Source organism: Musca domestica, unplaced genomic scaffold (assembly GCF_030504385.1).
Source record: "Musca domestica strain aabys unplaced genomic scaffold, Musca_domestica.polishedcontigs.V.1.1 12, whole genome shotgun sequence".
Lineage (NCBI taxonomy): Eukaryota > Metazoa > Arthropoda > Insecta > Diptera > Muscidae > Musca > Musca domestica.
In genome coordinates, this window is record NW_026712155.1 from 4,916,308 (window position 1) to 4,940,705 (window position 24,398).

Sequence of the window (24,398 nt, forward strand, 5' to 3'; positions counted from 1 at the left end):
ACTTTCTCATAAAGTAATTCTATTAGGAGTTTAAAATTAACTATACTTACACCTCATCTTTGATGTGTTACGAACATGAGAAGACAGGAGGACATTCATAGAACGACTCAGAAAGTGGTTCTATGAGGATTTTAAAATTAACTATATCTCATCACCTCACCTTCGAACAAATGCAAAAGGACATGCAATTCTGTAGCACAATATTTTAGACTCATTTCACAACTTATCTAAAATATATGTTTTATATATAGATGGGTGTTATAAATGGAATGATGAACTTAATAAATTCTCCCCCATAATGTAGGGTGTATAAGAACAGCTGTATCGCAGAAGATTTAATGTCAAACTTGTCTTTGACATTTCGTCGATTGTGTTCAAGTGCCTGTGGAATACAACCATATATGTATGTCGTATATGTATGTATATGCCCCCGACAGATATACATTCCATACATAACAATCAATTAGACGATCACCACTTTAGTATCATGGAATTTTCCGGCAAGGTAGTCATTGTAACTGGAGCAAGTTCCGGCATTGGAGCCGGTGCAGCTGTGCACTTTGCCGAATTAGGAGCTCTGCTAACCATTGTTGGACGCAATGCTGATAAACTCCAGGAAACAGCCAATAAAATAACGGCTGCAAAGGGGCAGGCTCCTCTTCTGGTAAAAGCCGATATGAACAACGAGGATGACGTAAAACGTATTGTCACCGAAACCCTGGCAAAATATGGTAAAATTGATGTCTTAGTCAACAATGCTGGGGTTCTTGAGACCGGCACCATTGAAAATACCAGTTTGGAGCAATACGATCGTGTCATGAACACAAACATTAGAGCTGTTTATCAGCTGACCATGTTGGCTGTTCCGGAATTGATCAAGACCAAAGGTTCCATTGTTAATGTTTCGAGTGTTAATGGCATTCGTTCCTTTCCCGGTGTGCTAGCATACAACGTATCCAAGGCAGCCGTTGATCAGTTTACACGTTGCGTTGCCCTTGAACTGGCACCAAAGGGCGTTCGCTGCAATTGTGTTAACCCAGGTGTTATTATCACTGAAATTCATAAGAGGGGAGGCATGGATGAAGCGACATATGCCAAGTTTTTGGAACACTCCCGCACAACACATGCCTTGGGTCGCCCCGGACAAGTAGATGAAGTGTCCGGAGTAATTGCTTTTTTGGCCAGTGATAAGGCTAGCTTTATCACGGGAGCCAGCTTGCCAGTTGATGGTGGACGTCATGCCATGTGTCCCAGATAAGACATTGTTATTGCATTTGTGTATTGCTTGTTGTTAAACTATTTTATATGTGTATCAAAACATGTAAAAATAAAATACTCGTCAAAAGATAATTGTTGTTGGCACACTTTTTATTCTAGAAACATTGCAATATATACTGGTACTGAGTACAAATTTGGTCTGAAGTAGTAGTAGGCATGGTACAACGATATCAAGGTAGGGCTATGATACCATATGATTTAATTTTTTTTTATTTTCTTGGCTTAATATGTCATCTTTATTTGTTTATGTATTTATGTGTTTTCTTTTCAATAACAAAAAAATTGTTCAGAAAATATTCAAATTCGGGTGTTTTCAAAATGTTTATTTCGACGTATGCCTCGACAATATCTACAGTTTTTGTAGCGAAATAAACCTTTAGAGATATATAGAACATGATTTTGAAAAGAATTGTTGACCTTTCATTCAGTTTTCGCGGTTTTCAGTTATTTGTTCAAAATAAATGCAACAAGTTGTTTGATTTTTTTATTGTTTTGATACTAATTCTGACATTACCAGCCAGACAGGTAGACCTCTATACTTGCAATTTTTTCAAAGTTGGCCTACCTTCTCTTCATTGTACCATGGTAGTAGGTATTTATTGAACAAAAAAGAGTAATATTTCTTATTAGGCCTATAAAATAAAAAACCCTTTAACAAGAGCACGACATGCAGAGACTCCCGCTGAATTATGCCTGCATTAATTCAAATTAAATCTGTAATTTGAATTCCTCTAGTCCGCTGAATTGAATTACAAGTATTTTCCAAAAAAAAAAAAAAAAATAATAATAATAATAAACCAAAAATAAATTATGACTATTCACGGCACAATGAAGACAAGGTTGCTCGTAAGGAGGTCTACCTGTATAGATTGCAATGTCTGAATTACTATCAAAGCAAATGTAACTTGTGGCATTAATTTTTTTCATTATTTTTAAAATCATGTTCTACATATCTCTACAGGTTTATTTCGCTACAAAAATTGAGATGTTTTCCCCTGCTTACGTTGAAATAAGCATTTTGAAATCAACTGAATGTGAAGAACAGATTGTTTTACCCAACATTTTTTAAATTTATGAAAATTTAAGTCGATTTTTTAAATGAATTTCTCCTTGTCAGGCGGACTAATATTAAGAGTTCTGATAGTGTATAAGTAATGCATATACAACAAGCTGTTTGTTTAAGATTTACGCTATTCACGTATTTTAACATTTGCTTAAAAAATGTTAAGATTGGACGGAGTTTTGTTTGAGCCCCTTCATAGAGACGGCCCGCCCTGTTCGGAGAGTTCTAACCGTTTTTGGTTTTGAACATTTGTAGAAAATATAGCAGAATAAATATTTACTTAACTTTTAACATTTTGTAATAAGTACCTAATAATAAACAAGTTTTGGACAACAGTGCAATGATGCCCACATTTTTTGAAGTAAATGGAGTAAATAAAAATGTATTCATACTTGTTTTTTTTTATCAAAAATATAAATTTCTTCGCTTTTTGAATATTTTCCCAAGTAAATTAAATTTCAGTGCATTTTCTATACGTATAGAAAAAGGTGATTCGATTTGCGCCGCGAATCTCCGGTCCCCCTTAACGACTCAAGTCTGTTCTCTAGTGTATTGTAAATGAAATGTTCATTTGGAAAATATACGCAATGAAGTTTCAAGAATCAATATGCAACTGTAGATAACCTAGGAAAAATATTGGATCTTAAACACAGCTTTGAATTTGCAGAAATGTAAACATTCCTTTTTAAACACTATTTTTTCTAGTGATGACGCTTATCCCGAAAATCGGAGATATGATGACATTCGTCGGTAATTGATTCTACCCACTTCAAACTACTCCACTATATTTAAATTATTAAAACAACACAAAATACTGTTTTAACTTATATTTTTTATTAAAAACATTTCAGGCCGTCCTATTTTCTTCATACGTTTTTTTTAAATAAAAAAACACTGTTCTTTCACAAACTATTCTAAATGTTAGATACGAAAATTAACATTCGTAACCATAGGACTTGATGATTTTGTTGAAGGGTTCGGCTTGCTTGGCAATGTTTTCGCGAGCCTTGACTGTCAACTTCTTCATGAGTCTGTTGTGTTTCAAGGTGACTTGCAACTTAGCCTTGCGTTTGCGTTCCAAGCTCTTGACGACATCTTGGTGATGCCAGCCGACTTCGCTGGACAAGCGACCCAATTGACAGTATTTGCGGTCAGAGCGCAAGGTCAAAATACGCATAGCGATGGGTACGCAGACACGACGACGCTTATCGTAGGGCGATGGAATACCATCGAAGACACGGAGACGTGCCAAAGCAGCTTGACCGCGCTTGGTTTTGTGTGGGATCATACCTGGAATAGACGAAAAAAAGAACATTAGTATAATATTCCAATGTAAACTTAATGATTGTTAGTTTCAACTGTTGTATCAGTTAAGTAGAATCTTTTCATTGTTTCAATCAAATAATGTAGGTAAGATAAATTGATGTTCATCACAAAAATATTCAAGTTGTATTTTTTATAATCCAGGGGAACATACCTGCAAGAAAGAGAGAAAAAATACATTAATATATATCCAGCAAGAAAGTCAATTCTAAAGTTGTGCTTCATAAACTGTTGTCAGTTATAAATGTTTGTTACATATCTTGTTTCAAATAATGTAGGTAAGAAAATTGGTCATCATGGATGGCAATGTTTATGAATAGAACTCCGTATTTTTTCAAACAATAAAGAAAAGATTATTGACCTAACATTAGCATTTGTTTCGTTCCAAAAACAAAACAAATTACTTGTCAATTGTGCTATGGTTGAAAACAGAAGAAAACTGATTCTTTAAGGATTTACATTCGGAGTTATATACATAAACAATCGCCTTTAGCTTCAAATACTTTTATGGACAATAACATTGCCGGATCTTACCTCTAACAGCCTTGTAGAAAATTCTGGAAGGGGCACGGAAGTGGAATGGACCACGGGCAGGGTTGACATTGCAACGTTTGCGCAAGTAAGCCAAGTACTTGATCTTGTTTCTGTAGAAATGACCGGAAAGGTTCAATTCTTCGCAACGGACAACAGCGACCTTGCCACCTTGCAACAGGTATTTGGCAACGACGGAAGCCAAGCGACCAACCAAGTGGCCACGACCATCAATAACAACGGCCTGAAAAAATAAAAAAATATATATTAAAAGAAGTCCACAATAGTAAATTCTTTGACTATTGAAAGAAAACGTGTGAGGTTATGGCAAATCATAAACATCACATACAAACACACACTCAACAAACAAACCAACTAACATTTTCTTATACACAAAAAATGCATATTTCTGAAATCCACAGAAGCACAGTGCTTTAAAATTGATTGAAGCGTGTACAAATTGTCTTCTGAGTTAAATTTAAAGCATTTATAACTATTTTCTCAGCTTCACTTTTCACATTGTTTGATCCACCACACCACACTTTTGACAGATGTCATTTATAAGAAACGAACGGGCACGTGTGAAGGAACTCTATTATTTACACATTTTCAGGACGAGTTTCTTTACAAATTTTATATTTTCGAGGCTTTATCCATTCTCTGTTAGTTAGGGCGGTGTTTGTATGTAATTGTTTACAATTTTTCGTTAAAAATTGGTGATTTTTATAAAAATTATCACCACTTACCCTATTCGTTAAACCAGTCATGTTTAAGAACCGCACGGAAAGAAATTCATCGGACGGAAACGGCCATCTTGAAAATTTGACATAAGCATTTTGACATTTATCGGCGCACAACGTACAACGTATGTCGTTAGTTTCTTGCCCTAGAACAATGAAGTGTAGGGGGCACTGCGATCGAAAATTTAATGATGTGCGTCGAAAAAGCGTTTACATTAGTTAACATTCAGGTTTTGATGGTAGTTGAGTCATTTATACAAAACAGCACCACGCACTTTTTTTCAAGTGGCATCAGCAAAAGTCGTGTTAATAAATAAAAAAAAACTTTATAATGTTTAATTTAGTTTAGACTAAAAAGTAAACAATTTTTTTTGGTTCTCTTTTGTCAAATTTTAATCATTTGCATGGGCAAGCAGAGTTGCTTCTGCATGCCTGGAATGACTTTATATTCTTTAATCGTTTCATAATTAAAAATAAAAACGAATAATACAACAAATTTGGCAACATGGCACAATTACAATGGTAATGCAAGCCACACACGATACAACTGGTTGTACAACTTGGAGAGTTCTCAAATTTTGTGTTTTTGTCACAAACGATACAACTTAGTGTACAACTTCACTTTTCATAGAGCTTGAGTTAAGATGACACCGGAAAAAATGAATGCTTTAATTTCGAATAATAAGTCGATTTAGCCATGTCCGTCCACCCGTCTGATGCGGTATCAGTCTGAGCTATATCGGAAAAAGTTCCATATAACCCTGATATAATTGTACCTGATCTTATTCTGTAAAGTAAAGTCATGCAATCATATGTTTACAATTTTTTCAGTATTATTCGTTCGTCATTGTAGGCCTATGAAACCATATGATTTTAATTTTTTTATTTCCATGGCTCAGTATGACAACCTAATTTCTTTATGTATTCGTAGTTAAATTCCTTGCTTTCCAAATGCTTATGGCAAGGTATGCATGGACAAAATTTACAGTTTTTGTAACGAAAAAATCTTTAGAGGTATATAGAACCATGGTACAATAAAATCAAGGTAGGGCTATGATACCATAAGATTTAAATTTTTTCATTTTCTTGGCTTAATGTGTCAACTATATTTGTTTATATAAGTTATTCTTTTATATATTTTATTCTTTTCAATAAAAACAAAAATAATTGTTCAGAAAATATTCAAATTCGGGTGTTTTCAAAATGTTTATTTCGACGTATGCCTCGACAATATCTACAGTTTTTGTAGCGAAATAAACCTTTAGAGATATATAGAACATGATTTTGAAAAGAATTGTTGACCTTTCATTCAGTTTTCGCGGTTTTCAGTTATTTGTTCAAAATAAATGCAACAAGTTGTTGGATTTTTTATTGTTTTGATACTAATTCTGACATTACAAGCCAAACAGGTAGACCTCTATACATGCAATTTTTTCAAAGTTAGCCTACCTTCTCTTCATTGTACCATGGCCTACCTTGTCTTCATTGTACCATGCATCTGAATACCTTAATTGTTAGGAAATCGGAACCGTGAAAAATCTGTGACTTTCCATTAATTTTCACAAATTTTCTTTAAATAAAAAAGTTTTTAATAAAGATTCAAATAAACAGAATAACTTTTTGTACTTTTATTAGTAAATTCGATACATCTAAACGTAAATGTACAACTGTTCAATTTTGTAATAAAAATTTATTGTCCTACTATTTCAGATTCAATCTTGTGGAATAACCCCGAAATGCCCTTCTTGTTCTGCTGGGTTTTTCCAATAAAAGAATATTGTTTAGAAAAAATTAAAAAAGCCATCTGTTGCATATATGAAAGTCTATTTGACACTATAAAACTCCAGCACAGAGTTCCATTTTTCTAGTTTCTTTGAAGTTGAGCAACCTTTCTTATGGTTGTAGCTACAAATTTGTATTTTTCACATTTAGTCAACTTACCCTACCTTAAAATTATTGTGCCATGTTTTATTCTAAATTAATTTCGAATTGTAAATTTAGCAAACCCAATTGTTGCATAATTTAAAAATCTTTCTGGCACAATAAGGCTTTAGTACAGAGTTGCATTTTTCATTTTCTCTTTCAATGTTAAACTAACTTCATTGGAAAACCACGAAAATGTCGTATTTTTGCAATCAGCTTTTAATGATTTAAATTGCCACTGTGAACAATATGAACGTGTTCTTCTACGACTCCTTGCCCCTTTTTTTATTCACGTGAACAAACAGCTGTTGCGGCATGTTGCCTCTTCCGTTTTCTACACACTCGGCGTGTTGCCATTCGTCGTATTCGGCGTGTTGCCTCTTCCCTCATTCGCAACTCTCTGCGTACTTGTACAAAGTTGTCAATGTGTTTGTGTACAGAGTACACAGAAAGCACGGAAAGAGAAATTATTTCTTTTAAAACAATAAACATTCTAAACATTTTGCTTTTTTAAAAGAAATATATTACTTTGTTGTTATATTTATTCAGTTGTTACAACAAAAAGTAAGTATGTAATAATTTTTCTCAAGATCACCCCAGATTCCTTGGGACCACTCCCATATATATCGGGAATGAAACAAGTGATTAACTTGCCTTTGTTATCTTTTCTTGTTTTTTATTGTGACCCACAAATGATTTATACGATGAGTAATCTTTTAAAGTTTTTCAATAAAATCGACCATTAATCGGCATTTCATTTATCTTTACAGAACAGTTAACAAAACAAAATGTGGAAGGCCACCACCGGTATTCAAATACAAAATGACAACACTGCCGAGGACGATGACTGGGAAACTGATCCAGATTTTGTAAACGATGTCAGTGAGCAGGAACAAAGATGGGGATCGAAAACAATAGAAGGCAGTGGTCGCACTGCAGGTGCAATAGAGTAAGAGCGCAATATGAATACAATTAAGATGATTCTCAGTAAACTTGAGTTTATCCATATTATCATTAAAACAAATTCAAGTGGGTGTCCGGCCGGTATTTCCTACTTTCACCTATAAACAGGTCCAGCCAGGCCTACAAACCTGTTATTTTATATACTTTATTTTTCAAGCATATAGGATGGAGGCCCTTAACCTTATTCAGATTATGTATATTTTTCTGAATTTATAAAAATGTTATTTGTTCTTACCATACATAATATGCGATAGGACACTAAATTGTTGCAAAATTTTATTATTCATAATGCTATGAATCATAAATTAAAAGCAACAACAAACCATTTTTTCGTATGATACAAATTTGATAACTATTCCTCCAAAAGATTTTAGCGGACTTTTCAAATACATATATACTTATCTGACAAAAACTTTTATATACTTATTTACACTAATGTAATTTCATACTCTTTTTTGTTTAGCATGGAAAAACTTCGATCCGAAACAGAACAGGCCGATCAAGCTAAAAAGAAGAAGGAGCTGGAAGAAATAAACCCTGGTTATGGCTATGGTGGCAAATTTGGTGTACAAACGGATCGTGTGGATAAATCTGCTGCTGGCTGGGATCACATCGAAAAGGTGGAAAAACACGCATCCCAAAAAGATTACGCCAAGGGGTTCGGCGGTAAATTCGGTGTCCAACAAGATCGTGTTGATAAATCGGCTGCTGGTTGGGATCACATCGAAAAGGTGGAAAAACATGCTTCCCAGAAAGATTACGCCAAAGGCTTTGGTGGCAAATTTGGTGTGCAGGAAGATCGTAAAGACGTTTCGGCCGTTGGCTGGGACTATCGGGAAGCTCCGCAGAAACATGAAAGTCAAGTGGATCATAAAATTGTATGTACTTATAATTTTTTTTTAAGAAATTATAATTGTTATGAAAATTTTTTCACAGGGCTTTGGAGGTAAATTTGGCGTTCAAAAGGATAGGATGGATGCTTCAGCAGTAGCATATGACGATGGTGAAAAACAAAAAGTGGGCACAAATTATACCAAGACTAAGCCCGTTATTGAGGGCGTTAAACCATCCAATTTACGTGCCAAATTTGAAAATCTGGCCAAAATGACTGAGGAAGAAAACCGCAAAAAGGCGGAAGAACAAAAACGTTTACGGGAAGCTAAAGACAAGCGCGATCGCGAAGAGGCGGCCAAAAAGGTTGTTGTGGAAAATCAACCCTTACCTCAGTCAGATGAAGCAAAACAACCACCTCCAAAGGGTGCCCGTTCAACTATAGTCACTGGACGCGAAGGCGGAATTGGCAATGCCATAAGTGCATTTAATCAAATGCAATCGCCAACTAAAGAAGATCCCCCTGCAGTTCGTAAGGAGCCCATACACATTCCCAGAGAACCAGTTAAGAGCGTGGTAAAAGAAAGCGAGGCCAAAGCGGAGGAAAAGGAGCCGACCGTGGAACAAAAAGTGGCTGATGTTGTAGCTCCTGTGGAACAAAAAGTTGCTGCTCCTGTGGCTCCACCACCTGATCTAATACCTTCCATTGAAATAGACACAGTGGCGACCCCACCGCAAATACATTCTCCAGAGCCTGTAGAAACAGTTGTAGCAGCATCTCCGGTCGCTGTCGAAGAGCCATTATATCAAAATCAAGCTGAGGTACAGTATTCTGTGACAGAAACAGCCGCAGCCCCTCAAAAGTCTGATGCTGAAGAATCACAGGAAGTGGTCGCCGCTACTTCTGAGAATTTAGCCGATTACATTGAAGACACAAATATTCATGCAATTGCATTGTACGATTATCAGGCAAATGATGATGATGAAATTTCATTTGATCCAGATGATGTTATTACCCACATTGAAATGGTATGTAAGCAGCAGTTATTGGGGAATTTTATTAATAATTGTGCCCTTTACTTTTTTAGATTGATGAAGGTTGGTGGCGTGGTCTATGTAAAAATCGTTATGGTCTCTTCCCAGCAAACTATGTGCAAGTCATAAACAACAAAAATGTTTCCTAAGTTTTTGATATGTACCTCTACCCATATCAAAAGAGAAAAAGAAAGAAAATTAAGACATGTGACTAACATCTAAATTAATTAATACCAAAATTGCCAATTTTTTTGGAGAAACAAAAAAGTATTTTAGCGAAACAACGATTACATTTTCATATGTATTTATGTATTTTTGAAAAACTGACATGCATTTCATTGTGTTTTTAAATAAGTGTGGACAACATTCGTATTTGTTTTATGTTTCAAACATAGCATATATATAATTATTACTATTTTACAGTAACATTGTTTTTTACATTGCAACATTTCACAACAAAAAAAGGCATTAAGAAGTTAAACAAGATTATACAAAAATGAATATTATTATTTCAAAATGTTGAAAAATCCTGAAGCGAATGCATCAATAAAAAAAATAAAACAACTTACAGACTGTATGAAATTACACAAAACTTAAATCAAATAAATATACATTGTTCTCTCTTTGAAAAGTGAAAAGAAATTGTGTGTATTATTAACATGGTTTTGTCTCCGACTGATTTTATGCTTTGTTTTAAGATTATATCTATGATTTTTGATTGCCAGACTTCGAAGACAAAGAAAAGAATAAAAAGTTTGGTTTTATCTATACTCCCTATCAAATAGTCACTTTTGATGAGTCTCTAAATGCAAGTATGAGTGGTAGTATTATTGATAAGAAATGCGTGCTACTAGACGACATGCTGGCGGTGAACAGCACCTACTCAAAGTGTTGTCAAATCAAAGTTTAATCCATCGCGCATTATGTTGTCAAAAATGTTAATATTTGACATGGTACAGACATACGTATTTACATACACTGCAATTGTTGTTAATTAAATATAACCTTCAAAATTAAAAAAAAAAAAAATACCGACCTGAGTTTAATTTGTTTGTCCTGATGAGTAAAGTAGAAATTGCCAACTTATAGCTATGTTTCTATTAACGATTCGAATATCTACTCGACTTGGAAAACTTTCTTATAGTCTTTACTTAATTCCATGCTCAAAAAATGAGAGAATTAGATACGGAAGCTATACATAAATCTGAAAAGCTGTACCGAAATCCGGTAAAGAATACCGAAATCCATTGCAAATGGGACATAAAATATAGAGGGTGAGATGAAAAAACTGCAACCAACTTCAGACTGCTGTCATTTCACAGCCACCCGTCCGACAGCTATTAAAAAGTTTCCAGTGTCTGAAATGTGTCAAAAAGTGTGGGAGCGACTTGATCGAAACCCGCGTCGCAGTGGCCGAAATATGGCTCGTGAGCTGAACATATCGCAATATTCCATTCGGCAAATATTGAAAAATGAGATCGGGGTAAAGTCATTGAAATTCAAGAAAGTGCAAGAACTTACACCGCAACAGAAAGAAAATAGACTCAAAAGCGCTAAAGAGTTGCTTCGTTTGGCCGAAAGTGGTGAACCGACGAATTTGGTTGTTTGGAACAAATCTAAAATTATTCTACAATTTTATACTATTTCCGACATTTTTTACTTTCATTCAATAAAATTAAAAAAATGTAAAAATTATGGCGTTTGAGTTTGTTGCAGTTTTTTATCTCACCCTGTATATGTTTTATTCCATTTATAAATCATGTCGGTAAGAAATATCACATTTTTAATATATGTACCAAATTTTGTCGGAATCGGTTAAGATATAATATAACTGTCACATAGATGTAAATTTGCAATTTCTTCTTTACTCATTAGAACAAAGAAAATAAACAATTTTTATTGTTATTTCCCTGTTCCGGAATCTGCAATTTTTTCTATTATTTGTTTGAAAAGTTCTGCATTTTATTCGTACGTGAACATATATATTAATAATAAAGTCCAATAAAAAAATAGTTTTATTTTGATTCTTTATCAGTCTCCCCTTAAAACACATATTTGTGGCATTTGAAAACAATTGGCAACCCTAATTAGCTCTCACGGCACAATTGCACAAAAATACTCTTAATCCGAGTTATTTACTCGCCCAGCAGAGCCAAAGTATTTTATGAAGAGAAAACATATATAAGCGACAAAAAGTCAATACATACTCTCAGTTTGACATTTGTCGTCGTCGGTGGTGGTGAAGTGTGATTTATTTTGTTTGTTGCGCGAGAATTTACCATCAAATTTATATTTCTATAATAAAAATCGCCACAAAAATTCTACAAAAAGTATGATATTGCAATTGGTTTCGTATCAATAAAAGTATAAATTAAATATTCAATGCAATGAGAAGTGTTGATGTGGATGGGAAGTGAAAATTCTAAGACACCAAAATAGTTATTGAAACAAGTGTTTTTACCATACCTTTGACATTCATTGATTGATGTGTGTGAGTGTGGTAAAAGAAAAAAATTCCCTCACCTTTGGTTGGTTGTTTAACCCAAATAGGAAATAAAAGTCCACTCTTTTTTTCTATCTTGTTACACGGAACAAAGGAGCGCCAACGTGTATCTTGTACAATTTGTAACAAATAAAAAGCTAGACAACAACATTGAACTTTGTTAACATAATTCTACAAAGGAAAATAAATTCTTAATTTACATATCTACCGACCAACGCCATTTGCTCAGGGATTACGCTCCGCACCTTTGTCTTAACTATATTCCAAATCAAATTTTAAACGTGAGTGTAAGAATTATTAAAAGAATTTAATAAATATATGTGCCATTTAATAAGTTTTTTTTAATCATGTTTTCAATATGAAGTGACTAGAAATGTGTTTGCAAATCTCCATGTAGATGTGTGTGTGTTTGTGTTATGTGCCAACAGCTTATGAGATTTTTGTTTTCCTTCTGTTCTATTGTGGAATACTTTCTTTCTCTTCTGCGAGAGTTGGATTTGTTGTGAATTGGTTAAACAAATGTTAACGTAATGTCATTGTGGCGGTAGTGCATCCGTTAAGTTGTATTTTTATCAAAAATATTTGTTTAAAAAGCAACACGAAAATTGGTTTTCATTGAATATTATGTATGACAAATTATGCCGAATATGTTATTTGGCTTTACTTATCGAAAATAATTGTTTATTGAAGACTCATTAACCATGAAAATAGTTTTCCATTTGCTGTTGCTTATTTACAAAAATATCCACGTTGCGTTCTTCTCTCTTTGTAGCAACCAAAATTCCCTTATTTCTTATTATTCTCTTTCTCCCAATATCTGTTCTCTCCGTAACTGCCAAATGTGAACTTGTCACTTTTGTTTTTGTTTCATTTTGTCTGATAAGAATTGATGTTTTTGTTTTGCTTTGCATTGTTTCGAAATGATAGTATGCTGTCGATTCATACGAATATGTTATGTTTATTTGTTGACAATTAAAGAAAAAGAGTGTGGCAACTTAATTAAAATAATCAATTAATAATTCTTTTGCTCTTGAAATAACAGTTTGTGTAGGTTATTTGTGGTTATAAATGGCATTTGAATTTAGGTTATTGATTCTAAAATAATTTACCCATAAAATATGAATAAAAATGCTGTTATTATGATAAAACACGGCTATGGTTTGTTGTGTCATTGAAAGTAAAACAACTCTTAAAGAAGATGGTCAAGATGTGGCTTCATTTTAAAGTCATCTTTGAAATATTGGGAACAGGTTTTTAGCTTTATAGTAAACGTGATGCATATTTTTTTTTTTGTAAACAAATTATGTGACTCAGAGTGAAAAGGTGATAAGTCTAGTTTTGTTAAAATAAAACAATATATCTTGAAACTTCATGCTTTGAGTTTATAGTTCAGTAATTGTCTGATAAAAATTTGTACACAATTGTTTTGATGTTATTCTCTAAGATAATTCTACACTACATTAATATCAATATATAGGCTATGTTCCCGTACATTTTAAATGATAAAACTAGTTAAAATATTGAAATGCAGAAATCACTTTGAGATATCTACATTGCCAAATAAGTACAGGAAGGAGATAACAGTAAAATTTGAAAAAAAAAAAAAACTGATCAGTTAATGAGAATCTGATAATAATACTACACGTTTTGGATATAATTTTTGGGTACGGAAATAAGTTTCTAGTCTGAAATAGTTTTAGGTAATACGAATCCAAATAAGTTTCATGTGCATATATTTTACAGAACATGTGAGCCAAAAGCAAACTATATATTTTAGGGCTAGCTTTATTCGTCCTCTTGTCAAAACGGGATAAAAGGTTTGACTACCGTAGATGATGTGATGATGAAGAATCGGCATAGATTAACGCATATACAGGGTGAGATAAAAAAATTCAACAAATTCAAACGCCATAATTTTGAAGCGAGGAATCTCATTTTTGACCATTCTTGAGTGGCGCGTGCTGAGTGCGATGGTGCTGAGTCCTGTTGGAATGTCCAAGGTCTGCTGCCAAAATGTTTACGCTACCAGAATCTCGGTAACGAGCGATTATACAAGATTTATTCCCATTTAAATGCTGGAGTGCTCTAACGATAGCCACTCGTGGTTTTCCAGCCAAATATAAAGAAATGACACTATCACGCTTGAATTCCATCTTGAATAATTTTTTCTTGAAAATTCTCACTAAAATGCTTTTGTACGCTTTAACAGCTGTCGAACGAGTGGCTTAGAAATGACAGCAGTCTGAATTAGGTTTCAGTTTTTTCATCTCACCCTGTATATTTAGTTATATATCCATAATTAGATTTATTATAATTATTATTATTATTAGTTTTTTGAGTTTTTAATACATAAGTTTCTTCATATATCCTAACAAAACTTAATTTTGTCATATGAAGTTTCATTTATTTGAATTAAGCCCCGCTTTGACTTTGACATTGTATTGTTTGACACAAAAAAGTACACACGCACACATCTAAGCGTAAGCGATTTCTTTTTTTTTTTTGCACGTTTATGGAAGATTACTTCGTTAAACAATAAATTTGAAAATGATAATTTTCTAAACAATTCAATTTAATATCGAATAGACATTATAAACAAAAAAACAGTGGCGAAACAGTTGACTGCAAAACAATTATTTAATGGAATTGATATAGAATATGTGCATGTCAGTAATAGTGTGTGTAGAAATATATATTAGGGTGGTCCATCGGTACCAAATTAGATCCGGCCAATAAAAATTTCAAGTTTGTTTCCCTTTCGAGGCGAGCTTAATGGTCTGAAATATGCAACGAAAAAAAATATAGGTAGCTTTTGCCAAGGAAAGATCTTGGGTAAATATTTGGTCTGTTCCAGAACCTGCAAGAATCGACTAGTTTTGCAATTTTTTTTCGATATCATAAAGGAAATTTCGCTTATCGTAGTAAAAAGTTTTACATTCTTGTAGTTCTGAAACAGAGCAATTATTTACATTAAGTTTGAAAAAAGTTGTAGAAAAAGAATTACCTTTTGTGGAAAAAAAGAGCACGTGCTTAACATTTATTTAACGTCACATTATTTAGCTCTTTTCAGGGTCTTTAGTTTAAATAATTTTCAGTTTTTAATTTATATTTTTTGGTGGATTTTTCCGACGAAATTATTTATGCTAGTCGGTGTATTATAAAACACATGCACTCCAATCTCCAGTCAAAAACAATAGCCATTGCAAAAAAAAACGGAAAAAATTCATTTGACAATTACAAATGATTTGGACTCAACAATTTTTAATTGATTTGATGACTATAAATAAAATAACAAAACAGCCTCGTCTTCCGTTTCATGAGTAAAACAAGGAATACCAACAACAACGAATAACAACATGTAAGGGGAAGAGGCAGGCAGGCAACAAAATGATTATAGCCCGCAATGGAAAGGGTTTTTTGTGCCGTGTGGTGTGTGTGTTGATCGCATTGTTTCGTTTGATTGTCTTATCAATAAGTCAATGGACGGACACCTACAATTTGCAATGGATTTTTGTCGATGTTTTTCGCACGAATCATCAAGATTTTACATTTTTTTTTTCATAAATTGAGACTTTTTTGCTGCCGGCTACACTGGGGAAAAGTTAGGGCAAGTTATCCAAAAAAGGAAAATAATATAAGTTTATGTTGTTATATGTCCATTTTACAGTTCTATGGACATCTGAATCGGACGGAGCCATAAAAGCATTTCAAATGCATTTCGGGGCAAGGGACCAACTGAAAAAAATTAGATTTTTACGCAATTTTTTTTAAATATATCTACAATATATATCCTAATATAACGGCTACATTCCGTATTTTTAAGATTATAACAGAATTTTAAACGGATTTTATTTATTTTGAAAAATGCCAAATGATCGGTCCGGCCGAACTTACAGTTTTTTTTTACTTGTTTTTATTTGATCCCGCTTTTCTTTCGGTGTATAAATTATTGTTACATTGTGGATTTTTTGTTGTTAATATTTTGCTTATTATTATATTAAAAAATATTCCGACAAAATGTCTATATTAGCTACGTGCCGTAAAATATTTGGTAAGGGAAATAACCTTTTACGAAAAAATTCTGCAATTGTTTTTTATTTCCGTTATAAGGCAATTTTGTTTCATAACAAACCAAGTGCATACGAATATCTGAGATTTCAAAACAATGAAAGAAGGGGTGACGAACAATTTTTTTCGACCAGTTATTATTGTCCCATAATTTTTGCAACACGCTCATTGAAACAATGACAGACTCCAATCGAAAAATAAATTGTTTTTGTTTTGCATCACTTATATGGAATTAATATTTTCGAAGGTATGCAGCCATTGGCTTATTGAAATTGAAATCGAGTTTGAGGTTTGAAATCGATTTTAGGACACGTTCTAATGATGAATTTTTTTTAATTTTTGTGGAAATGAAACTGTTAAACTGGCTCGAATCAAATTGGACTTGCTTTGGTTGCGTTTTCCTCTTAATTTGAAAATTTTTATATTTGAATAAAATTTAATTATATTGTGATATAGTTCTAGTCTTTATGGCCATATTTACAATTTTTATGAAATTATTATGAGTTAAAAGTTAAAAGCAAAGGATTTATTTGTTAGCTGATGATAAATGCAAAGTTTATCTGAAATCTTCCAATGTTTAATCGAATGCATGACGTAAAACTTGGCTAATGTGCCACATAATTAATATTATGCCTATTTCGGGAATAAAATCACGTTTGCCTTCAAGTTACATTTAAGTTGTGGTCTATTACATCTTTGGCCAAAGAATTTGCCGGTTCAACACTCAACTGAAGTGCTGTTGAAGTGGCCACTCAGTCGCCATTGATTTTTCTTGTGAAATCAATTACGATACAATCGAGCGATTAGAGGGGTGTTGTGGATGTGGCAATGGTATTTTGTGGTAGGTACAAATGTACAAAAATTGTATTTTTAATATTCAATGGGCGGATATTGACATTTTTCAAGAACCTCCATCCAGCAGCAGCTTGCAAATAAAGCAAGAAACGCAACTAAATAAAAACAAAAATCAAAATATTTTGACAAGTGTTTTGTTGGCGTTTGAAGATGCCAATTTAACGCATACAACGGCGGAGACTACAAATAATAAAACCCAAAGCATTGAAAAAATTAACAGTGTGGTTTCACAAAACAAACTTAGACGAGGATGGTTGGAAAAGTTGAGGCAATTAAAACAGCTATTTCATCGTTTTAAACTATGGGTCTGGCATACTGAGAATGATTAGGAAAGTTTGCTCAACTCTGGAGGGCTACTCATTTTCTTCGCCAACGAAATCCAAAGAAGCCTCTTGTTTTAGGGATGATCCCTTGAACTTGATTTCAATCAATGATAGCAGCATGGAAACAGTGGAAATTGACATATGATACTTGAATACTATTATTTTTTGTATAATACATGTGAGTGTAAAGGTGTCAATTAAACGCACTCAAAAGAGGTAGTACAAACAACAATAACAGCAAAATCATTGAACAAATTAGCATCAAAATCATCGCAAATGAGTGTGGAATGTTAAGTTGAGAAAACATTTCCACAAAATGTACACAATAGTCCAATGAATTGGTATCCGGAGATTTTGGTGGTCATTGTGAAGCGAGGAACCTCATTTTGTAACCATTCTTGGGTGGCGCATGCTGAGTGCGATGGTGCTGAGTCCTGTTGGCCAAGGTCTGCGGCCAAAAAGTTTGCGTGGCCAAGGCTTTAATACACCTTTCAGAATATTTTCGTTATAATATTCGTCATATATTCTGATGACACGGTCGATTAATATGAACGAAGAGCGACCATCGGCTGTTATGGCGGCCACACCATCACTTTGGCCGGCGCATGAGTTCTGGTGGCCAACCGAAGATGCACATTTTCAGCTGAACCTTTTTGGCAAGTAAACACGATCATTTCGTTTGTTTACAAACTGCAAGACAACGAATGTTTTCTCATCGGAGAAAACCAAATTCGGCTTTTCACCACTTTCGGCCAAGCGAAGCAAGTCTTTAGCTCTTTTGAGTCTATTTTCTTTCTGTTGCGAGCTAATTTTTCAATATTTGCCGAATGGAATATTGCGATATGTTCAGCTCACGAGCCATTTTTTGGCCAACGCGACGCGGGTTTCGATCAAGTAGCTTCTTTACTTTTCGAACCATTTCTGCTGATGTTGCTGTTTTCTTCCGTTCACTTCCTTGACGTCGCGCTACGCTACCAGTATCACGGTAACGAGAGATGGTAGGAGACACAAGAGATTTATTCACATTTAAATACTGGAGTGCTCTAACGATAACCACTTGTGGTTTTCCAGCCAAATACAAAGAAATCACACCATCATGCTTAAATTCCATCACGAATAACTTTTTTTTGGGAAAATTCTGACCAAAATACTTTTGTACGCTTGTAAACAATATAATAAGCTGTCACTGGAATAATTTTAACAGCTGTCGGACGAGTGGCTTAAAAATTATAGCAGTTTTTTCATCTCACCCTGTGTATATGAAAAATACTGTGAAAAATTTGTTCCATCCCAACTTTGGAAAATTTTCATATTTTTTTTGTGAGAGGTTTCATTGTATTTCTATGCTAGTACATAGATATGATATCAGTTAATGCTTTTATTGTTTGAGTTTCAGTAAAATATTGTAATGTGTGAACTTGAATTATATTTTCTATTTTCCAACAGAAGCAACGAATTCCGTTTAGATAGAACCACTTGAGTGGATTTAATTAATGTTGTAAATCATTTGATGAATTATAAATTTTGATTAGATGCAAACATAGATAGGAATTGCGAAGACAGTAAATAATCTACTTAAGACACGCAGAGACCAAAGAATACAGTACTTTTCCCCTCCATGGAGGATTGTAAACTTTCAAAATTCCAATATACATGTCTTCAATTTTTAGCTCTACTTTCATAATCTACTGGGGATTTTCCTATAATTATTGAAAAATTGAATTTTGTCAATACACCCGTTTCGAAAATGTTCCCTTCCTTTGCATTTCGCAAGATATAAAAGCCGAAAAGTGTACTTTTCTGACAAAAAAAAAATAAAATTGTTTAAAATCAAATAATAGATAAATAACGGAAAATGACGAAACACACATATTTTTCCACCGATTGTTTGTAAAGGTGTCTTTTTACAGCGACTCTACTTTATAGCAACGAGCAGCAGCCACGCCATTGACAATGAATATGTTTGCTGTTGCTATTGTTGTTTTTTGATGTAAGACTGTAACTGATATCTGAAGGAATATAAAAAAATTATGATGTCTAGTTTGGAAGACACCAACAATAATAATAATAACAACAACAATAAACTGGCACATGTGCTCAAAGACAATCACAGATATGGCAATAGCGACGTTGAAATCAATTCAACGAGATATAAACAATTTGGCAATTCAAAGTATCGGGACAATAAAGTTATTGGATGTGTTTCAGTATTTTTGAAAATCAACATATTTACTCAAAATATATCAATCACACTGAGATGATAAAGATTTGACAATTCACAGTATCAAATAAATATTGATATAATTTTCAAATTGACGAAAATCTGCAAATCTGGTGGTTTTTACAGCTGTCAGCAGATAACAATTAACTGTAAAGTTTTTATTAACTGTCCAAACTTATCTAGTATAATTTGTTTGTTCGATTTAAATTTCAAAGAATCCTCTCCAAAACAATTTGCACAAGTTTCAACAACAAATGTTATCACATTCCAAACATTTCAAAGTTATTAGCCAGAAATAATTACCCCACACTCACCTCAGGGTAGGTTATCGCCATATGCATTTTAAAAGTTAATCTACAATAGATAGTAGATCGTCGTTATGTCAACAATAGATGGTTTTATGATCGGTTGATTGTTAGTCATTAACCACAAATTTTTAAAAGTATCTTTCTCCGTTGACATGAGAATATTGTGTTTACAAAGATTACAGCTAGGTTTATGGCAGTAAAGTAAATTAATTAATTTTTATTAATAACAATAATTATTATTATCTTAACACCTGAACAAAATGTGTTGAAAATTGAAATAAAGTCTCAGCATATATTGGCATTTAGTGGATTGCATAGAACTTCTTAACCAGACTAAAGGGCAACAGAATTTACAGCTTTGCAAATTTGGATTTAATGGAGGAATCCTCCTGCAAACAATTTTAAATATAGCTCCATAAAATGATATATGTTCCTTCTAAACTCGTGCAGGATAGATCAAATACAGAGTGAGATGAAAAAACTGCAACCAACTTCAGACTGCTGTCATTTCTAAGCCACTCGTCCGACAGCTGTTAAAATTATTCCAGTGACAGCTCATTATATTGTTTACAAGCGTACAAAAGCATTTTGGTAAGAATCTTCTAGAATAAAAGTTATTCGTGATGGAATTCAAGCATGATAGTGCAATTTTTTATTTTTGGCTGGAAAACCACAAGTGGCTATCGTTAGGCGCACTCCAGCATTTAAATCTGAATAAATCTTCTGTCTCGTACCATCGCTCGTTACAGTGCTACTGGTAGCGTAGCTCGACGGCAAGGAAGTGGACGGAAGAAAACAGCAACATAAGCAGAAATGGTTCGAAAAGCAAAGAAGCGACTTGATCGAAACCCGGAAAATGGCTCACGAGCTGAACTTATCGCATAATTAACTTATCGCAATATTACATACATTGGAAATCCAAGAAGTGCAAGAACTTACACCGCAACGGAAAGAAAATAGACTCAAAAGAGCTAAAGAGTTGCTTCGCTTGGCCGAAAGTGGTGAACTGCCGAATTCGGTTTTCTCCGATGAGAAAACAGTCGTTGTTCAGCAGTTTGTAAACAAACAAAATGATCGTGTTTACTTGCCAAAGAAGTCAGCTGAAAATGTGCACGTTCGGTTGGCCACCAGAACTCAAGCGTCGGCCATGGCGATGGTTTGGGCCGCCATAACAGCCGATGGTCGCTCTTCGCTCGTATTAATCGACCGTGGCCTCAGAATAAATGCCGAATATTATCGCGAAAATATTCTGGAGGGCGTATTAAAGCCTTGGTCACGCAAACATTTTGGCCGCAGACCTTGGACATTCCAACAGGACTCAGCACGATCGCACTCAGCACGCGCCACTCAAGAATGGTCACCAAAATGAGATTCCTCGCTTCATTTCCAGCGCACAATGGCCAAAAAACTCTCCGGATACCAATCCGTTGGACTATTGTGTCTGGAGGATTTTGGAAAGCAAGGTTGGCACTACAAAAAATGCCAAAGTGTCGATCACCTCTGGCAAGCGCTTCGCCGGGAATAGGCCAAAATACCGCAGAGCAACATTCGGGCAGCGTGTAATGGTTTAATTGGGCGTTTGAAGGCCACAATTCGTGCCAAAGGTGACCAATTCGAACAAATCTAAACTTATTCTAAAATTTGATGCAATTTTCGACATACCGATATCAATTAAACTTAAAAAAATGTAAAAATTATGGCGTTTGACTTTGTTGCAGTTTTTTTATCTCACCCTGTATTTTAAGCCTAATTCATTTCAAATAATCGCCGAGAAAACTTCCCCGAAATCTCTAGTATTTGTCGCACACGTCTGATATTTTAATTTTTTTTGTTGAAAATTCTCCACCAAATCTTCATTTTTATAGTCAGAGCACATTAAACATTTTCTTGTTATCAGCGCCTTAAGACGTTCGTTCGTTCGTCCGTTCAGTTGTAACACAGAAAATAGCTGTCATAAAAAACAACTGAAACACTTCTTATCAACGCGGCATTTCCTTTGCTATAGAAAACTAAGGGCCAGCCAGATCCCATTATTCATACAAATTATAAAATAATCAAGCCTAAGTTACAGCCCTTCTTATATTTACTTTTGTTTTGTTGTTTTAGATTATTCCACCAAAAGAATGTCATCAAATGATGGATATAATCGAAATGAGGATCCAAATAATGGCATTTCCACATCGGATGATATTGGCAGCAGCAGAATGCCTTCATCCAGCACACGGCTACAACCACAGATAGTACCCAATGAGGCTACACACCTGAAGGGTCAATCCAAGCAGGCATATTTCAGTGATGAAAAAGTTCTCATACCCGAGACAGAAACGGCAAGTTTTGAAATTTGCTATTTTCAATTTTATTATGTGATGCTAATTAATTTCTTTCTGTTCTCATTTTTATAGATTGGTTTCAGTTGGCGCAAATTATGGGCGTTCACCGGTCCAGGGTTTCTAATGTCAATTGCTTATCTTGATCCGGGTAACATTGAATCTGATCTACAGAGTGGTGCTGCAGCAAAATACAAAATTCTATGGGTTCTATTGTGGGCGACCGTGTTGGGTTTGTTGATGCAACGCTTGGCTGCAAGGTAGGCACCGGAATCGCTGTTGTAGTAACAAACAATTTGTGAAAATTATCTTTCTTCCTCCCCACTCTCCGCCTAGATTGGGTGTTGTAACCGGTCTACATTTAGCCGAGATGTGCTATCGCCAATACAAAAAAGTGCCGCGTTTTATATTATGGATAATGATTGAAATCGCTATCGTTGGCTCCGATATGCAGGAGGTTATAGGCACAGCCATTGCTATTTATTTGCTATCTAATAAAGTGTAAGTGTATAACTTAATTTCTTTGCTATCGATCGATGCTCATCTATTCTCTCCCCCTTGTGTGCAGCATTCCTTTGTGGGGCGGTGTATTGATAACCATAGTGGACACATTTACATTTTTGTTCTTAGATAAATATGGTCTACGCAAACTTGAATTTCTATTTGGACTGCTTATCACCGTCATGGCTGTGACATTTGGTTATGAGGTATGTATTTATTGGGGCTTGTTCTTATCAAGTGAAAAAAATTGCATTTTATATTCGATGTGAATTTGCTTGTTTGTTTGTTTGTCTTGATACAGGTGGTGTTCCGTCTATTTGAGATGGTCTCGTTTCGTTATATTTATGACTTTTTCATAGATTTAGTGATGACTTGTGTATACAGTGAAAACTGTCTTGAATTGAATCTTTCAACATTGGATAGTTATTTTATTGATATTTATGGATTATTGGGATGAGGATCATTTGGGCATGGATATTTGATAATTTCTCTTTCGAGTTGAGCTACTAAAGACCTGAGTATATGGCATTGGAAATTGGAATCTAACGTAGTCCCGAGCTTCTAACAAATGTTCGAAGCCTTCCGCCGTTAGTTAAGCGGCTCATAAGTCATATTGTCTAGATGAATTCCTATTTTGGACAGTTTCATTTATGCGTAAATCATTAGATAAATGTATACTCGGATTACCGTGAAAATTTTTTAATTTCTAGCCGGTTCGTAGTCTCATACTGCAGTTTTTTAAGTCATCTGTGACTACATCAGAATGAATGCCACTGATAGGCTTCTTGATTTAGAGACTCTCAGTCTAGATCATGTATGTCCTTCCTGATACGCCTGGGGGTTTATACACCATATGATGGTTTAGATGACTCCAACGATAAAAAAATCCAAGCACGTTTGCCTCCTCATGTAGATGGTCCACTGGTGTCATGAGGAGGCACCCTGTTGCAGTTCGCATTTTGACAGGTCTGGATTATCTTTTATTTACTGCGTGGCACTTGTATTCGCAGACCACACTGGGGCCACATTGCTTACCACAGATGGACCTTTTGCGTTATAAGAGGTCAATAAGCTCTCCTTGTCTGCACCTCAAGTGCAAATGGCTAGCGACTCGAGGACTTTGTTCCCACTTTTCATTTTGTCGCAGATAGCTGTGACTTGCTCGGACGACTTGACCATGCTGTTGAATGTGATCCTTAGGATTTTGGAGGAGTTGGTGTTAGGAAATATATTTCCCTCGACCTGCACATTCAGCTCTTTTCTCATTTCCGCAGACCATGTGGGAAATAGTGTGGCCGTTTAGGGCGGATATTTTCATATTCCTACCTTACGCACATGCCATCAACACCGGGGCCCAACACCATGATAGGTTTTACTGTATTTGTATGCCAGTGCATAGATATGATATCAGCCGATGCTGTTATTGTTTTCAATTTCAGTAAAAATACTTGAATGTGTGAACTTTCTATTTTCCAACAGAAGCAACGAATTCCGCTTAGACAGAACCACTTGAGAATTGATTTAATGAATGTTGTAAATTATTTGATGAATTATAAATTATGATTAGATGCAAACATAGATAAGAATTGCGGTGAGAATGAAAAC

General features: G+C 34.5%; 4 protein-coding genes across 10 annotated transcripts in view; 3 read left to right on the forward strand and 1 right to left on the reverse strand.

The window, feature by feature from the left end:
- The first annotated feature begins 384 nt into the window (after positions 1 to 384).
- Positions 385 to 1,350, forward strand: LOC101890676 (3-oxoacyl-[acyl-carrier-protein] reductase FabG). Its single transcript, XM_005188177.4, has one exon. It carries the CDS (start codon positions 419 to 421, stop codon positions 1,256 to 1,258), a length of 840 nt encoding a protein of 279 aa, XP_005188234.2. The 5' UTR covers positions 385 to 418; the 3' UTR covers positions 1,259 to 1,350.
- A 1,803-nt stretch (positions 1,351 to 3,153) lies between these two features.
- Positions 3,154 to 5,089, reverse strand: LOC101890505 (large ribosomal subunit protein uL13). Its single transcript, XM_005188176.4, has 3 exons — positions 4,942 to 5,089; positions 4,199 to 4,439; positions 3,154 to 3,631 (listed from the first exon to the last, which is right to left on the reverse strand). Exons 1-3 carry the CDS (start codon positions 4,960 to 4,962, stop codon positions 3,276 to 3,278), a joined length of 618 nt encoding a protein of 205 aa, XP_005188233.1. The 5' UTR covers positions 4,963 to 5,089; the 3' UTR covers positions 3,154 to 3,275.
- Positions 5,090 to 7,263: 2,174 nt separating this feature from the next.
- On the forward strand, positions 7,264 to 10,329 carry LOC101890336 (hematopoietic lineage cell-specific protein). 2 transcript variants are annotated; one of them, XM_005188175.4, is made up of 5 exons: positions 7,264 to 7,422; positions 7,629 to 7,807; positions 8,285 to 8,699; positions 8,758 to 9,681; positions 9,741 to 10,329. In XM_005188175.4, exons 2-5 carry the CDS (start codon positions 7,647 to 7,649, stop codon positions 9,834 to 9,836), a joined length of 1,596 nt encoding a protein of 531 aa, XP_005188232.1. In that variant the 5' UTR covers positions 7,264 to 7,422; positions 7,629 to 7,646; the 3' UTR covers positions 9,837 to 10,329. The 2 variants fall into 2 exon arrangements, with proteins under 2 accessions (XP_005188232.1, XP_019893999.1); XM_020038440.2 differs by having other exon boundaries at positions 7,267 to 7,426.
- Positions 10,330 to 11,885: 1,556 nt separating this feature from the next.
- Positions 11,886 to 24,398, forward strand: part of LOC101889828 (protein Malvolio) — a 33,272-nt gene continuing 20,759 nt past the window's right edge. For 5 of the 6 annotated variants that reach the window (XM_059118116.1, XM_059118118.1, XM_059118115.1 and 2 more), the window contains exons 1-5: positions 11,886 to 12,017; positions 22,072 to 22,292; positions 22,368 to 22,552; positions 22,629 to 22,793; positions 22,861 to 22,999. In XM_059118116.1, the coding sequence (XP_058974099.1) occupies positions 22,089 to 22,292; positions 22,368 to 22,552; positions 22,629 to 22,793; positions 22,861 to 22,999 (693 nt within the window). In that variant the 5' untranslated portion in view covers positions 11,886 to 12,017; positions 22,072 to 22,088. The other variant, XM_005188171.4, reaches the window with a different exon arrangement.

Excerpts from the sequence above, each read along its gene's own strand:
- LOC101890676 (XM_005188177.4), top strand. The coding sequence starts at position 419 with ATGTATATGCCCCCGACAGATATACATTCCATACATAACAATCAATTA.
- LOC101890505 (XM_005188176.4), bottom strand. The coding sequence starts at position 4,962 with ATGACTGGTTTAACGAATAGG. Across the intron at positions 4,440-4,941 it reads TGACTGGTTTAACGAATAGG|GCCGTTGTTATTGATGGTCG; the intron begins GTAAGTGGTGAT and ends TTATTTTTTCAG. Across the intron at positions 3,632-4,198 it reads TTTCTACAAGGCTGTTAGAG|GTATGATCCCACACAAAACC; the intron begins GTAAGATCCGGC and ends CGTCTATTCCAG.
- LOC101890336 (XM_005188175.4), top strand. The coding sequence starts at position 7,647 with ATGTGGAAGGCCACCACCGGTATTCAAATACAAAATGACAACACTGCC. Across the intron at positions 7,808-8,284 it reads CGCACTGCAGGTGCAATAGA|CATGGAAAAACTTCGATCCG; the intron begins GTAAGAGCGCAA and ends TTTTTTGTTTAG. Across the intron at positions 8,700-8,757 it reads GTCAAGTGGATCATAAAATT|GGCTTTGGAGGTAAATTTGG; the intron begins GTATGTACTTAT and ends ATTTTTTCACAG.